General features: G+C 39.8%; 1 protein-coding gene across 7 annotated transcripts in view; it reads right to left on the bottom strand.

Moving 5' to 3' along the window:
- Positions 1–16508, bottom strand: part of Smap1 (small ArfGAP 1) — a 102017-nt gene that overhangs the window by 17479 nt on the left and 68030 nt on the right. For all 7 annotated transcript variants that reach the window (XM_028867999.2, XM_037199638.1, XM_037199639.1 and 4 more), the window contains one exon: positions 1637–1727. In XM_028867999.2, the coding sequence (XP_028723832.1) occupies positions 1637–1727 (91 nt within the window). The remainder of the gene's footprint in view (positions 1–1636; positions 1728–16508) is intronic.

Genomic DNA, 16508 nt, shown 5'->3' with positions numbered 1-16508 from the left:
GGATTTGAGGCTCAGTCCATGTAGGGCAAAAAAAGGCCAAGGAAAGAACAAACACTCTGCCCCTGATTTGACCCGAGACCTGGGCCAAAGAAAAGCAACCTGACCCTGACTTGACCCCAGCCCCTAAACCCTGTATTAGCTCTCTACTCTGTTCAGTTTGTTGCTGCTTCTCATGCTAAAGGAAGCCACCCTCCTGGATTCATCCCTCCCAATAAATCTCTTGAATGAGGTTTGTTGTGTGGGAGCAGAACTGTTACACTTGCATTAGGGAAACGTTTCTTGGAGCAGGGCTGTAAGCTGCTAGTCTTACAGTGACTTTGTTGTGTTCCTTGGCTCCCAACCACCAGGATACCTTTCCATCTGAGCTCCAATGCTTACAACAGTTCACAGAAGAGAATTCATATGTGATACTGCAAACTTGTTCAAAAGTTCATGGCTAGGAAAGTCAGAAGCCCTAATAAGGAAGGAAGGTACTATTGGGATGTTTGTTTATAAAATCAATGTGATGTGTCTAAGAAATTATCTTCTAAATATTTCTGTTTATGCACATACATTTGTGCTGCTGGTCAGGGAGGCTTCAGTTTGCAGTGAGTAGTGATTAATGTAAAAACTTGATAGGTCAAAGTCTGAGGATGAGTGACTACTGAATGCTCAGTTACAAATGAGGTATCAATGTCATCCACTCCAGGGCTCATGGAATATCACAGAAGAGGGGGTGAAAGAATGTAAGAGGCAAAGGAAAGGGATGGGATGTTGTGGAATGCTGTCTTACAGGAATGATACATCCAATGCACTCTTGAACACTCAGAAGCTGTAGTTTACCTACACAAAATTGGGCCTCAATATTTCATCGTGGAACATGAGGGGTTCATGAGACCTTGCCCCTCTCTCAAGAGTTATGGGCATTTAATGATTGTTATGGGAGGATAGACATTTTCTTCAGTGGTGAAGCCACTGGTGAGTTGCTCACATCTTATAAAGAATCCCTCATCCATACTCCTTGTACTAACCCCAATTAAACTCACTGGGTCATCCAGAACACCCCATAAACAGGTAAGACATGGAAGTAGAAGGGGGACTCACTGAGAAAAAGAAGGGGCTGAGAAGCAGTGGAAGGGGATAAGAGAGGGTAAAGGAGAGGTGAGTACGGTCAGAATACATTGTGTATATGAAAATGCCACAATGAAACCCATTATTATGCACAATATATGCAAAACAAAATTTTAAATGCATTGCTTAAGCTATAATTAAATTTAAATTTGAATCTATATATTTGCTAATAAGGTTATCCAGAATTATTTTACTAAGGAGGTGGGAATCCCCCCCTTTTTTAATTGAGTGGGGCTAGGAGGAAGAGGGGCATGACTCTTTGTTTACTTAAATGTTGAAATGCCACATCTACCAAGCTTTTGAAGGTTACTTTGATATCTTTTCCCCCAAGGAATTCATTACTTTTATTTCAGAAAAGAACAGAGCTGACAGACCCTGGCTTTTCTTATTAAAATGTGCCTTTTCTGTTAGAGCTCAGCACACTTATCAGACCATTTCAAACCACATCTTTGAAATAATGCTGAAGCAATGGATGGTATGTTCATTTTGAGTAGGTTTTCAATTGTTTTGCATCTCCATTACTTACCAAGTCCTAACAGATCAACAGTGGGCTCTGCAGCATTTTTCGGGCTGGTGCTTTTCTTAGGCTCGAGCTGTTGATCTTCTTTCTTCTGCACCTTTGGAGTAAATCATTAGATTAAGTGGTTATTTTATTAATCAAACAAATCTTCAGTTTCACTTATGCATAATTTTCGTGAAGTTAGTATAAGGAATCTGAGAGCATTTATTATTTTTTTAAAACAGGTAAACATGGTTTTTGAACTTACGATGGTAATTCTTACACAATGAGCCCACTGAATAGTGAACACAGATATTTAACTCTAAATGAAATTACACCTTTTCCCCTTAGGACTGGGGATTGAATCTGTCACCTAATCCATGATAGAAAAATGGTATCGCTGAGCTACTTTCCTAACTCCTCCTTCTTTACTCTTTATTTTGAGTCAAAGTCTCACTAAGTTACCCAGGTAAGCCTTCAACTTGTAGTCCTCAACCTCCCAAGTAGCAGAGACCACAGGACTGCATCACCAGACACAGATTCTTTGTATTTTTATTGATTTGTTCATTTTGTGTGACTATGTATGGGTGTGTGCATACCATGACACGCGGGGAGTTCAGAGGGAAACTTCTTTGAAGAGTCAGTTCTCTCCTTCTACCCTGTGAGTCCAGGGATAACATTCAGTTCAGGCTTGGCAGCAAGTGTCTTTACTGTGAGTCATCCCACCAGCAAGTTACACTTTTGAAGAATTGGGTCACATATTATTTCCTAGCTACTATCAACTCTTGCTAGCTGAGATTGGAGGAAAAGAAATTGAGCACAGGTAAATATCAAAATATTTTGACAACCACATCTTCATTTCACTATTACCCTTCTGACAGTTTACATTCAGCTCAGAAGTGGAAAACAGTACATGTAGAGTTGCTGTAATTTAACTTATTCAGCTTCTATAGACATCACACAGAGAATCTGCCTTGTAATAAGGCAGCGGTGTCAATCTGGGGGTTAAACAAGCCTTGCACAGGGGTTGCCCTAAGACCATGAGGAAAACACAGATTTTTCATCACTGTTCTTGATATTAGTAAAATTACAGTTATGAAGTAGCAACAAAAATAATGTTATGGTTGGGGGTCACCACAACATGAGGAACTGTGTTAAAGGGTCACAGCATTAGGAAGGTTGAGAACCACTTATTAGAAAAACTGAGTCAACTATGTAGGGATAATGTGTGGTAGACCTATAATTTACTAAGCAAAATTTTTCAACAAGCACATACATTATTAAGTCTATTCAGATAAAGCAATTTTATAAACTCTATGGAGATTCCCAATCAGTAGAAGTCCCATTCAAATTATTACAGTTTTATTAGTAGACGCCCCACTGCCCAGTCTTTGGGTAATTTACAATGCTCTCCACAGACTAAAACTAAATAAAAGCTTACTTTTCAGCTGTCATATTTTGACATTTCCTGTTCCTTTAAGTAACAGGTGTAATAGCTGATCCTCAAGAATGAGATAACACTGTTCCTTAGCTGGCTAGTTAATGCAGATAGCAGCACATAAGGAATCTGTAAGCTGCTGAATTTCACAAGTAGAAAGGGTGGGGATAAAAACTAGACATCTTTTGGATTCATTAGAGAAATGAGATCTTAAGGCAAGCTATATTGCTCCCAAACCAGAAGATAGGCAGACACATAGAAGTACAATGTATGGGAACAAAAACAGGGAGGAAATTTTCAACTATAACTGAAACATTGCTGCTGCAAGCCAGGGTGGACATGTATGTGAGATTAAAAACTGAGGATTTCAGGATGGGTGTGGCAGGGCAGGGACTCTTCATTGCTATGTTCCAAGAACCTATTACATTCTGTCACACACTGTGTGTATGTGTTACATATTAGCTGTCTTCAGTTTTAGGCATAAGGCAGACTACTATAAGAATACTTACAAATTTTACAGGTTTATTTTGTCTGTTTTGTTATAGATTATTTTTGACAGTGTCTCACTATGTAGCCCAGGCTGGCCTCAAATTCCTGCTTCCCCATTCTGGGTGCTGGCATTACAGATGTATATTATCACACTCAGTTAAAATTAAGCTTTAATCATAATCACTGAGTTCTTCCTGACTCCAAAGTCCATATTCCTTTTATTATATCATGTTGCCAAAATAAGCCCTTCTTAAGTAGCTTCTTTTGTTCACAGCAACAAGAACAGTAACTAAAATACAGTAAGGCAATAATAAGCTCCTTCCCAGAAACCACCCTCTAGAAAGATGAGCTCCACCAATTATTATATGTGACCTTAAGCCAACTTTTCCTTATGAATTTTCTTTCTCCTTTGCATTCATTCATATTAAATTTGCATAATAACTGTACTGAAACTTCCCAGGATTACTGCCATCCCTAAGTAGCACACACAAAATGCTTATTAGCACAGTGAACAACACTTAGTAGAAACAAGAGCTGATTCTTTGCCTCCTGTTCCTTCTCCTTTCTTTAAAGCTTTTATTTTTGTGTCTTTCACATCATGTATTCTGATCCCACCCATCTCCCATCCCCTTGCATCCGCTCTCTGCTCCTGCAACCCCCCCCCCATAAAACAAAATAAAATTTTAGATAAAAAAGGAAAAAAAGAAAAGGGGAGAAAGGGAATATCTCATCATGGAAGCTGCAGTGAGTCACGCAGTAAACCCCTTTACCCATACATCTTTACAAGCAGGTGTTCGTTGCAAAGAATCACTGGTTTAGTTTGAGATCCCTGGTCTCTACTGCACTATAACACTGGGTCCTCACTGGGACTCTTCTGGACATCCCATTGCTGCTCTGTGTCGTGGAGATCCTGTAGCCCTGGATCTGCAGAACCTCTCCCACCCACACCCTCCCACACCCCCAACCCTGTGCTCACAGACCACAGATGGGGTGGATGTTGGGGTGGGTCAACACTTAACCCTGGTTCTGAGCCTGGGTAGTTGTTGCAGGGTTGGTCAGCCTGACAGCTATCTCCTGTCACCAGGGTGAGCTCTCCAGCATTGCCCTTTCTAGTTCACCCCTTGCAGAAATGAACAAGGGGTGGGGTCAGTTCTCCAGCTTTCACATCCTCAGGGTCGGTTTTCCCACACCTACACCTTCAGGGCCAGCTCTGTGTTGCACAGGGGCCACTCTCCTGAGTGCTACAGCTGATGAGGGGAAGGACCAGCTCTCCTGCTCTTAGGATCTTAGGGCCAGCTCTCCCACCTGAGGGGTGTAGGGGTAAGAGGGTCTCTCCCCTGCCCATTCGGCCACATGACAGAGGAGTAATGGGGCCAGCTCTCCCATCTACCTCAGGCGTTGATGGGTGCGGATGCAGGGAGGTCTTTTCCCATCCCTTGCAGCCACATGCCACATGCCAGATAAGTAATGTCCCCCTCCTTTCTTAATCCCCTTTTGGATGGTAGAGAATACACTGACAGTGCACACAGTATATTATTGTTCACAGTACATGCTGGGAAGGCGGGATGCTTAGTGGATGCTCAGCTTAGCCACTACTTAACAGCTGTGTGACCAGGAATAAACTGCCAAGGCTCTATCTTTCAGGTTCATGCAATGAATGAAAAGAACAATCATACCAAACTCAAGGCACCATGACGACTATGAAATAATATACTGAAAGGCTTCAAAATGATGTCTGCACTACATTGGGCACTCAGTAAAGTCTAGATGGTTTCATTCTTTTCAACAACACATCTAATTTCATTGTTGAGCCTTATACCTTGCAAGATGCACTTAACTGGAGGCTTTAACTCAGTAAAACTACTTTCTCTCAAAGCATTTACTGAGAAGGTATTTCCTTACTTTCTATTTAAGAAAATTTCTAATTTACAAAAAAGGATTGTGTGCTTGCATGCTTATTGAGCCAAAGTCTTTCTTTCATTAAGTAGAAAATGAAAGCTTTGCACATAAAGTAATTGGATTTCTTCTTTACTTTATTGCTTCACTTGCAATAAAACTTTAAAAGACTTTAAAAACATTTCAGAAATTCCATGGGAAAAATGTTTCAAATTTACGACAAAGCCTGTAACATACCTAAAATATGACTTTCTACCATAATGTATATATATTCTTTATTGTTTCGGTTATTTTAATAGTAACTAAGTATTAAAAAGCTATTACAACTTTAGTGGGTTCCTCATGCTAGACTTCAGGGTATTTAAGTATACAGTTATTTAACTATTACTATATCTTGTATTGCTTTCCATAAGACTAATTTATTTTCGCTACTCAATGATTCTGGTTTAAACCATCTAAAACAGTAAAAGCACAGCAGACCATCTTAGCTGTACTTATTAGTATCAGCCAAATGTGTTGATTTCTATACATAGCATGGTTGTTCAGGGCATGGTGGTTTGTTTTTAATGTATGTATGTGTGACAATACTGTCTGATGACCATTCAAAACAGCTGTTACTGTCTTCCAGTATTCAAGAGAATATAAGGTGGTACAGTCATTCTGGAAAATTCTAGCAGAAAGGCTCAAATTGGAGATATCCAAAAGACATATAACTAGAAGATATAGCGCTCTCTCTCTCGCTCTTGCTCTCTCTCCCTCTGTGTGTGTGTGTGTGTGTGTGTGTGTGTGCACGTGTGTGTGTGTTTGTATTCACTAAATACTACAGGAATGTTCATACCAACATTTATTATTATCCATCAATGCCCTAAGTCAGATACTACTTAAAGCAGAATGGAAAATAAAGTATGGCTTATATGGGCTATAGAGTAACGCTCAGCAGTAAGGAATGATGATGTAGCAAGAGGAATGAGCCTCCAAGACAAGGACTAATAAGCAGAAGAAATTCCGCACAGTAAGAGTAGCATGTCTGGTTCCACTGCACACACAACTGGAAAGACAAAGCTCACCTGCATTGATAGGATCTGAACAGTGCCTAAGGACAGAGAGAAGAAGCGCTAGCTAGAGCAGAGTGCTGACCGTGCACTGCTTGTACAAGTGTGGAGACTGAACATTGATTTCACCAGGCTCACGCAGGAGTCACATGTCATAAACCAGTGAAAATGCATTTTTGAATTCTATTTTTACTTGTAAAATAAAACCTCTAGTTATAAAATGTTACTTTTAGACAAATATTTATATCAATTACAATTTTTTGGGGTGTAGTGCGCATGTATGCTCACATATCTGTGTGTACACGTGGATGCCCAAAGTTGGCACTGGGTATGTTCCCTGGTCATTCTCTCCCTTATATACTGAGGCAGAGTCTCTCACTGAGTCTAGAGCTTGCCCATTTCAGTTAGTCTGGCTAGCCGGCTTGCTCCTAGAAATCTGCCTCCTGTGCTCTGGACCTACAGGCAGGCCGCCACACTGACCTGGCTTTGACATGGTCTTCACGCTTGTTCAGCAAGTGATTTACTCATGGGGCCACCTTCCCAGTCACACACACATTTACAAAAGGTCTGATGCTTCTTCCCAGCCATGGTGGAGACACCTGCAATGCGAGCACTTAGGAGGCTGCGGGAAGAGGACTGCCAGAGTCCAAGGCCAGCATGGGCTAGAGCATGAAATTAGATGTGTACTCTCTCTGTTTCTGTCTCTCTGTGTATGTGTGTGTATATGTGGTAGGTAAAGTGGAATATAAAATAGTGAGCATAGATAAATTATAATTGCACATGGCTGACTCTTACAGACAAGCAAAACAGACAAGAATATTCACAGTGTCATTTCATTCATAACAGAAATCATTAAGCCATACTATTCACAGATTCATGAAGACATGGTAAAGGTATTTTTAAGATGCAATTAAGGTCGGGGATGTAACTCAGTGATACAGCCTATGTTTAGTACTTACATATCCCTAGGTTCAATAACCACCATCACAAGAAAAACAAAAAGATACAACAAAATGGTTACCTTCTGGAGGAGTAGACATTTTTCTTTGGAAAGAGTAGTGGATATATAGTTCTTGAGTTACTGGCCTTGTTCTATTTCCTACCTTCAGTGATGGTATATAGTTGGTAATTTTGCATATAAATTTAAGTTTTCATGCATATATACACTGTATGTTAAAACCCAGGCATAGTTCTATGCATAGAGAATTTTGTCAATAAAATGAACAAACAATGATGGTGTTATTTTGACTACTCCTGTTACTATCTTTACTACAATTACACCTATTTCTCCTCGGTGGATCTTAACTGTCATATAGAAAATACCAGCTCAGGGAGAATATGATGAAAAAAATGCCTACTTGTGAGGCAAAGCTTCTTCTATTGTGTTAAGTTCTTCCATGTTGGATCCTAACAGCTCCCTCAGGGATAGGGATGAGAAGGCACAGCCTCAACGACACAGACACTGGGAGTCCATTGAAAGCAAATAACGAACTCATTTATTTAAAACAAGGTAGGCCTTATATACCCTCCTCCCAGCACCCAGTCTGTGTGGTCTTCCCTCATTGGCTGGGCATGATCAGGAATTCTGACAGCGATTGTTGCTAGGTCCTCAGGCAGACTCCAGGTTGGCTCTTAAGGAGTACATAATGTGCATGCCTTGGCTACTGGTCTGAGCCAATTTCCTCGACCCTATGGGCCTGTCCTGCTACACTTCCAGTTTCTCTACTGAGGCTTTTATCATCTTTTCAGCTATATCATAGGAACTCATAGTTTTGCCTTTTGTGTAATTTTTCTCTCAGCAATGCCCTCACTGTCAGCCTCAGGAGTCCTGAACCTCTGCAGGTTGAGTAACAATAATGAGATCTGAAGTGAGTGTAATAAAACATATAGGTTGAAAGGGAGCAATAAATAGAAGCAGTAGATGTTGTGGAATAGAATATTTGTTTAAATAAGTAAAGATGTGTTACATCTGTTTCTGTTCCAGAATAATTGTTTAGCTATAAAGATGTGTTGCATTTGTTTTACCTCGCCTGTCTAAGGTACCTGATTGGTCTAATAAAAAGCTGAACGACCAATAGATATGCAGTAGAGGAATAGGTGGGGCTGGTGGACAAAGAGAATAAGTAGGAGAGGGAATTTAGGTTAAGGAGAGAAAAAGGGAGAAGGAAGGGAGACACCAGGGGTCAGCTAGCCAGGCAGCTGCCAGACAGACAGACATAGAGGATGCAGGAAAGTAGGAAATGAGGAATGAAAGAAAGGTAAGAAGACCCAAGGCAAAATGTAGATGAAGAGAAATAGGTAAAAATAAATTATAAGAGCTAGTGGGACAAGCCTAAACTAAGGCTAAGCACTGATAACTGGTAATAATTTTCTATGTCATGATTTGGGGGCTAGAGGTCCCAGAAAGCCTGCTACAGGTAGATTACTCACTATTCACACTAAGTTCTCTCAGGATCCCTATACAGTGACATCATTCAGAAGTAACTGCTGTCTCTCATTTTAACAGCAAACAACAGAATGGATTTGTGTGCAAGACCACAAAATATTGAGTCACTAACAAATGTGTATTCCATATTAATCGTGAGTTATCTTTTTAAAGGGGGAAAACATATTTTTAAACATGATCAAGGTTGCATCTTGGTAAGCACAACAATAAGGTATTATATAATCATCTCAACATTTCCAATATTTTTAAACAAAACATAAAACTTGGCAGTGATCTGAAAATTCCTTTTTTTTTTTTTTTTGTTTTTTTTTGTTTTTCGAGACAGGGTTTCTCTACGTAGCTTTGCGCCTTTCCTGGAAGTCACTTGGTAGCCCAGGCTGGCCTCGAACTCACAGAGATTCGCCTGACTCTGCCTCCCGAGTGCTGGGATTAAAGGCGTGCGCCACCACCGCCCGGCTGAAAATTCCTTTTTAACAAAATAAGAAATTAAAATAGATTTCATTCATAGCTTCTCACTGATGTTTATTAAATTGAAAGAAATGACTTAAAACTAGTTTTCAGGTTATAATCACCAATTTAATTATTCCTTCAAGGAAGTATTAAAATCTTTAGCAAGAAAATCTAATCTATAAGATATAATTTAGCAGTGTCACTAAAATAACATTTTAAAGTAACAAAGAAAATTTAAAAGCATTTTGAAAAAATAAAATAATTCCACATAGCAGGCTAGTCATAGGATTTAGCACAGAGTAAGTTATTTAGCAATCTTTCTCAGTAACCTTGGAATCACAATGCTAACAGAAATTCTGAGATGAAAACTATCATTTTACATGTATTTACCCAATGCATCACAAAAAAGATATATTAAAAAATATTAGCCGGGTGGTGGTGGCGCACGCCTTTAATCCCAGCACTTGGGAGGCAGAGCCAGGCGGATCTCTGTGAGTTCAAGGCCAGCCTGGGCTACCAAGTGAGTTCCAGGAAAAGGCACAAAGCTACACAGAGAAACCCTGTCTCGAAAAACCAAAAAAAAAAAAAATGTTAAGGTATAATCCTACCCAATACATGATTTTAGAAAACAAAATATTTATGAATCTGCTATCTAGTTATAGAATTGAATAATACATGATAAAAATACTAAAATCAAATGCATAGCAACATTAGCACAACTTTGAGGAAAGGAAAATGCTATCTCAGCCCCCACTCACTGGACTCTGTAATCTACAAGACCCACTCTGATGCCCAAACCCACTGAACCCGCCATTCTCCCCTCACTTCCCGCCCCCAGCCAACCATCCCTAGCCAACAATGAAGCAGCCCCTAGATGTAGTGATATTTCATTTGTATCTTAATAAATAAAGTTTGCCTGGAGATCAGAGGAAATAGCAAGCCGTTTTAAGTTAACACAAAAGTCAGGCAGTGATAGCTAGTACACGCCCTTAATCCCATCACTTGGCAGGTAGGGTCTCTGTGTGTTCAAGCCACACTGGGTAACAGAGCCAAGCGTGGTGGCACACACCTTTAATCCTAGTACCAACCATAGAGACCTGGAGGTCTGTACAGACAGGCGTTGACAAGGAAGTGAGGTTGCTGGGCTAGGAGCCAATGAGAGGGCAGAACAGCAAGGCAATAAAAGCCTGGGTAGACAGGAAGTGGTGGCATTTTGGAAGTTGCAGAGCTGGTGAGGTAAGGTTGGTTGGTGGCTCTCACTATTTCCCTGATCCTCTAAGGCTTTCACCCTATATTTGCCTCTGTGTTTTTATTTAATAAGACCACTTAGAAATTCGCCTACACCTAGATGTAGTAGAATATTTTAAGGTGTTACTTTTGTTTACGTTGCATTTGTTTAACTCTGTGAAGCTGTGTTACTGTGCCTGTGTAAAACACCAGCTGGTCTAATAAAGAACTGGCCAATAGCAAGGCAGGAGAAAGGATAGGCCGGACCCAGCTACACAGCAAGCCAGGGGTTAAGAGTAAGAGTTACAGAAGTCAGAGAATAGGAAAGGCCCAGAAACAAAAGGTAGACAGGATAATTTACGTTAAGAAAAGCTGACTAGAAAATAAGCCAAGCTAAGGTCAGGCATTTATAAGTGGGGGGGGAAAAGCCTCTGTGTATTTATATGGGAGGTGGATGTCCGGTCCCCCGAAAGAGTAAAAAGGTAAAAACCCCCAACAACATTTTGGCTTTCCAACATGGGCCCTTATTTCCATGCAAGTCTTAAGAAAGCAGAGTTTTAAAAAAAAAAAAAAAAAAAAAAATCGGCTCCTTTTAAGACTTTTAGCCGGACTGCTTCTGCCAATCAGCAAGTCCTTGAGCAGTTAGTACATTAAAAAAGAACAAAAAATTAAGCATCAGCATTATAGAGCTCTAGGAAGGTTGAATGTGGTTCCTGGTCAGACAAACCTCCAACTGGCCTCGAGTTTCACATCTGGCCTGGCATTCAGAACCCAAATATTGGACCAAGACAATGTGCGCAGGCTTAAGAAAAGGAAAAGGGTATAGTCATTAAAAAAAAAATAAAAAAAAAAAAGAATAGTTTATAAAATAAAGTCTCTAAAGACAGAGTAAAAGAACAAAGCCACGTAAGATGGGAAATACATTGGTAGTCTGGATCCTGTATGTTATTGTTCAACAATTTTTTGATTGTTGAAAAGCAAAAGACAGCTGCAAAGAGACCTGGAATTGAAAGAGGGACTATTGAAATAAATCAGTCTATATACTTTAGGAAAGCCTTACCTTTTAAAAAGTCAAAAAATATATTTGTCAAATGGAAATCAAAAATGCTTTGGAGTTTTGTTCACACAGGAGATGAGAGGCTGTGTATTCCTTCAGGGTTAGTATGTGTCAGGTTTGATCAGGTGAGACCTCCTGAAACTTGACAAGTGATATCTACCAGCAAAAGTTACTAGTGGTCTTTCACAGGCCTTGTTAATTATCTCAAAATTTTCTCTCTGGGACCCACAGACAGCAGGAAGCAGTATGAAGAAAACTACGCCCACATTCCCAAGAGTTAGGGGGTGGGTTGGTTTTTGGTTATTTGGTAGGTTATGGATGTTTGTTATCATTTAGGGGGATATAGAATATTGATACAAATTTAAAGTTATTTTTGTTACACTGTATATATGTTTCTACTCGTTTAAAGATTTTTGTATATTGATAAAAATTTAAGGTTATTTTTGTTACAACATATTGTATGTATGTTTCTATTTTAGTTTAAAGTATTGTGCCTATGCAGTTCATTTGGAAATGTAGAATGAAGTTCTAGTTTTTGAAAGCTATTATTATAAACAATATAGGATAATCAGGAAACATAGGTTACTAGCTAGTCATTTATAACAATCAAAATTGTAGATATGTTATGTATGTTTTCTAGGTTAAATAGATATATTTTAGATAGATGGATGGTCTTCAAACCTTTCAAAGATGTACAGAATATGGCATTTAAAATGTTTCGTTAACTTAGGGCTTTTCATGACAATGAGACACATCTGCTCCTTGCAGCACCAATTTACTTCAGAGAGAATGATGGGCACTGAAGAAACTCTTTGTGGAGTTTGCTTTCATTGTGGCAAAGTTAGCTACTAGGCAAAGAAACTGTTCTTGCCTTTGCTAACAATGTGCTATGCAGACTAGACATACAGGACATACAGGAAAAATAACTGTTGAACTTTGCCAAAACAAGGCAGGACAAGTCTTCAAAATTCCGACTTCACTTAAGGGTTTGCCAGACATTCTTCAGGACACAGGAAAATGACTGATGAACTTTGCCAAAACAAGGCAGGACAGTTCAAAATTCTTACTCCATAAAAATGTCTGCCAGATACTCTAGGCCTGTAGGCTGAAGATGGGGACCTCAATATTGCAGAGGAACTTTGGGTGACTGGCCAGGCAGCCAAATATCTTGTTTTTAGATAATATTACATTCTTCTGGGTCTTTGATGGTGTTGAAGACTAAACAGCTACAGCTTCAGTTTTCCTTAGTTATGATAGATAGTAAATTAGGTGTAAATTTATTGATTCACTAAGATAGGATAGATAATGCATTATTTTCTTTAAATATGCTAACTACAAATGGACTAAATACTGTAAATTAATTCTTACTAGGTAACTGTTTTGGTTGTATGTAGTTATACTATGTTAAAGTTAAAACCTTTATTTTTATTTAGACAAAAAGGGGGAATGTAGTAGGATATTCTACGGTGTATTACTTTGTTTGTGTTGCATTTGTTTAACTCTGTGAAGCTGTATTACTGTGCCTGTCTAAAACACCTGTTGGTCTAATAAAGAACTGGCCAATAGCAAGGCAGGAGAAAGATAGGCAGGGGTGGCAGGCAGAAAGTATAAATAGAAGGAGAAATCTGGATTTCTAGGAAAAGAGAGCTAAGATCTAGGAGCCAGAGAAGGAGGAGGACTCTAGGGGCCAGTCACCCAGCTACACAGCAAGCCATGGAGTAAGAGTAAGATTTACAGAAGTTAGAGAACAGGGAAAGCCCAGAGGCAAAAGGTAGATGGGATAATTTAAGATAAGGAAAGTTGGCTAGCAACAAGCCAAGCTAAGGCCAGACATTCATAAGTAATAATAAGCCTCCATGTATGATTTGTTTGGGAGCTGGCTGGCAGGTCTCCCCCAAAAAGAGTAAAAAAAACAAACAAACAACACCGCCTAGAGGAACGAGCACCACCTACACCACCTAGAAGAAGTGAGTGACTGGTCTCCCAACTAAACCGCCCCAGTCTCTAGGTCCTAAGCCCCAGGGCACATCCTGTGCAGCTTCCCCTCCCATCTCAGTCCCAGCAGCCTGTCAGGAGCTAAGAGTCCTGCCGGCACCACCAATGCCATTCGTTGGACAATATAACCTACAAGACCCACTCTGCCACCCAAACCCACCAAACCCATCATCCTCCCCCTGACCAACCATCCCCCTTAACATCAACAGCCTCTAGAGGCACAAGCTCCACCTACAGCAGTTAGAAGAACAGCAGCCCCTATAGGTACAAGCACCACCTACACCAGTTGGAAGAACAGACTCATTCTGATGCCCAACCCCATCTACCCAGCATCCTCTCCATCAACAGCCTTCTCCAGCAACACCAGCAGACCCTATAGGCACAAGCGCTACCCACACCAATTGGAAGAACAAGCACAGACACAACCCACATCAGTTGGAATAACAGACCCCATAGGCACAAGTAAAGCACACACCAGCCAGAAGAACTGAATGATATGCTGGACGTAGATACCCAGACCCCCACAAACCTCAGCTGAGACAACCATACTTGACCTGACAACCAGCCAGTCACCAAAACCCTTGGCCATTCAGGCCAAAAGACAATAAAGGAAACAAACAATAAAGGAATAAAAGACAAACCCAACAGAGACATCCCAAGAATCAACACCTGTACCTATAAATATTCCAAACCTAGATGGGTAAATGGCAGTGTAAGAATACATTCAACAACATAAAGAATACTATGGCACTACCAGAACCTAGTGGTTCTACAACAGCAAGACCTGAACATCCCAACACAGATCAAGCAGAAGAAAATGACCTTAAAAATAACTTCATGAAAATAATAGAGGCCCTTAAAGAAGAAATGAAAAATTCCCTTAAAGACATCAAGGAAAAGACAAAAATTGAAATCAGTAAATACCTTAAAGCCAAGAAAGCCAAGCCAAAACAAAAAACAAGCAAAAAAAAAAAATTAAACAACAACAACACAATAAAACAGGTGAAGGAAACAGTTAAAGACCTGAAAATTGAAATAGAGGCAATAAAGAAAACAAACCAATGGAATTCTAAACTAGAAAATCTGGATAAATGAACAGGAACTACAGAGGCAAACATAACCAACAGAATACAAGAGATGAAAGTGAGACTCGGGTGGTGAAGATACAATAGAGGAAATAGATTCACTGGTCAAAAAAAATGTTAAATCCAACAAATTCTTTCTTTCTTTTTTTTTTGGGGGGGGGGGTTCGAGACAGGGTTTCTCTGAGTAGCTTTGTGCCTTTCCTGGATCTCACTCTGTAGACCAGGCTGGCCTCCAACTCACAAAGATCCACCTGGCTCTGCCTCCTGAGTGCTAGGATTAAAGGTGTGCACCACCACCGCTCAGCTAAATCCAACAAATTCTTAACACAAAACATCTAGGAAATCTGGGACACCATGAAAAGATCAGATAACCCGGGCGGTGGTGGCGCACGCCTTTAATCCCAGCACTTGGGAGGCAGAGGCAGGCAGATCTCTGTGAGTTCGAGGCCAGCCTGGGCTACCAAGTGAGTTCCAGGAAAGGCACAAAGCTACACAGAGAAACCCTGTCTTGAAAAATACCAAAAAAAAAAAAAAAAGAAAAAGAAAAAAAAGAAAAGATCAGATAGGAGGAGTTGGATTTCAGCTCAAAGGACAACCTAAAGAAGGAAATGGGTATGAAGATACAAGAAGCTTACAGTACACCAAGTGTGGTGGACCACAAGAAAAAGTTCCCTTGCCACATAATAATCAAAACACTAAACATACAGAAATAAAGAAAAAATATTAAGGGCTGCAAAGGTAAAAGGCCAAGTAATATATAAAGGCAGGCCTTATCAGAATTACATTCAACTCTGAAAGCCAGAAGGTCCTGGACAGACGTTTTACAGATACTAAGAAACCACGGATGTCAGCCTAGACTACTATACCCAGCAAAACTTTCAATCACCATAGGACAGAGAAAACAAGATATTCCAGGACAAAACCAGATTTAACAATACCTATCGACAAATCTACCCCTATGGAAAGTACTACAAGGAAAACTCCAACCCAAGGAAGCTAGCTGCAAGCATGAAGACATAGGCAATAGATAATCTCACACCTGCAAATCACAAAGAAGGGAAACACACACACACTACCAACAACAACAAAGAAACCAAAAAAAAAAAAAATAGAAATTAAGAGTCACTGGTCATTAATATCTCTTAATATCAATGGATTCAATTCACCTATAAAAAGACACAGGCTAACAGGATTGATAGGAAAATAGGATCCATCCTTCTGCTGTATATAAGAAACATACCTCAGCTTCAAAGACAGACATTACCTCAGAGTAAAGGGTTGGGAAAAGATTTTCCAATCAAATGAACCTAAGAAGCAAGCTGGTGTAGCTATCCTCTTATTTAACAAAATAGACTCCAAACTAAAATTAACTAAATGAGACAGAGAAGGACATTTAATATTCATCACAGGAAAAATCTATCAAGATGAAGTCTCAATTCTGAACATTTATGCCCCAAATACAAGGGCACCCACATACGTAAAAGAAACATTACTAAAGCTTAATTCACACATCAAACTCCACACATTAATAGTGGAAGACTACAACTCCCCATTCTTAACAATGGACAGGTCTGCCAGACACAAACTTAACAGAGAAATAAGGGAACTAACAGATGTTTTGACTCAAATGGACTTAACAGATACCTACACAACATTTCATCCAAACACAAAATAATATACCGTCTTCTCAACACCTCAGGAAACCTCTAAATTTGACCACATACTCGGTCACAAAGCAAATCTCAACAGATACAAAAAAGTTGG

This window comes from Peromyscus leucopus, chromosome 16_21 (assembly GCF_004664715.2).
Source record: "Peromyscus leucopus breed LL Stock chromosome 16_21, UCI_PerLeu_2.1, whole genome shotgun sequence".
In the NCBI taxonomy this organism is placed as follows: domain Eukaryota; kingdom Metazoa; phylum Chordata; class Mammalia; order Rodentia; family Cricetidae; genus Peromyscus; species Peromyscus leucopus.
Note: the sequence above shows the minus strand (reverse complement) of the source record. Positions and strands in the feature narration are given on the sequence as shown.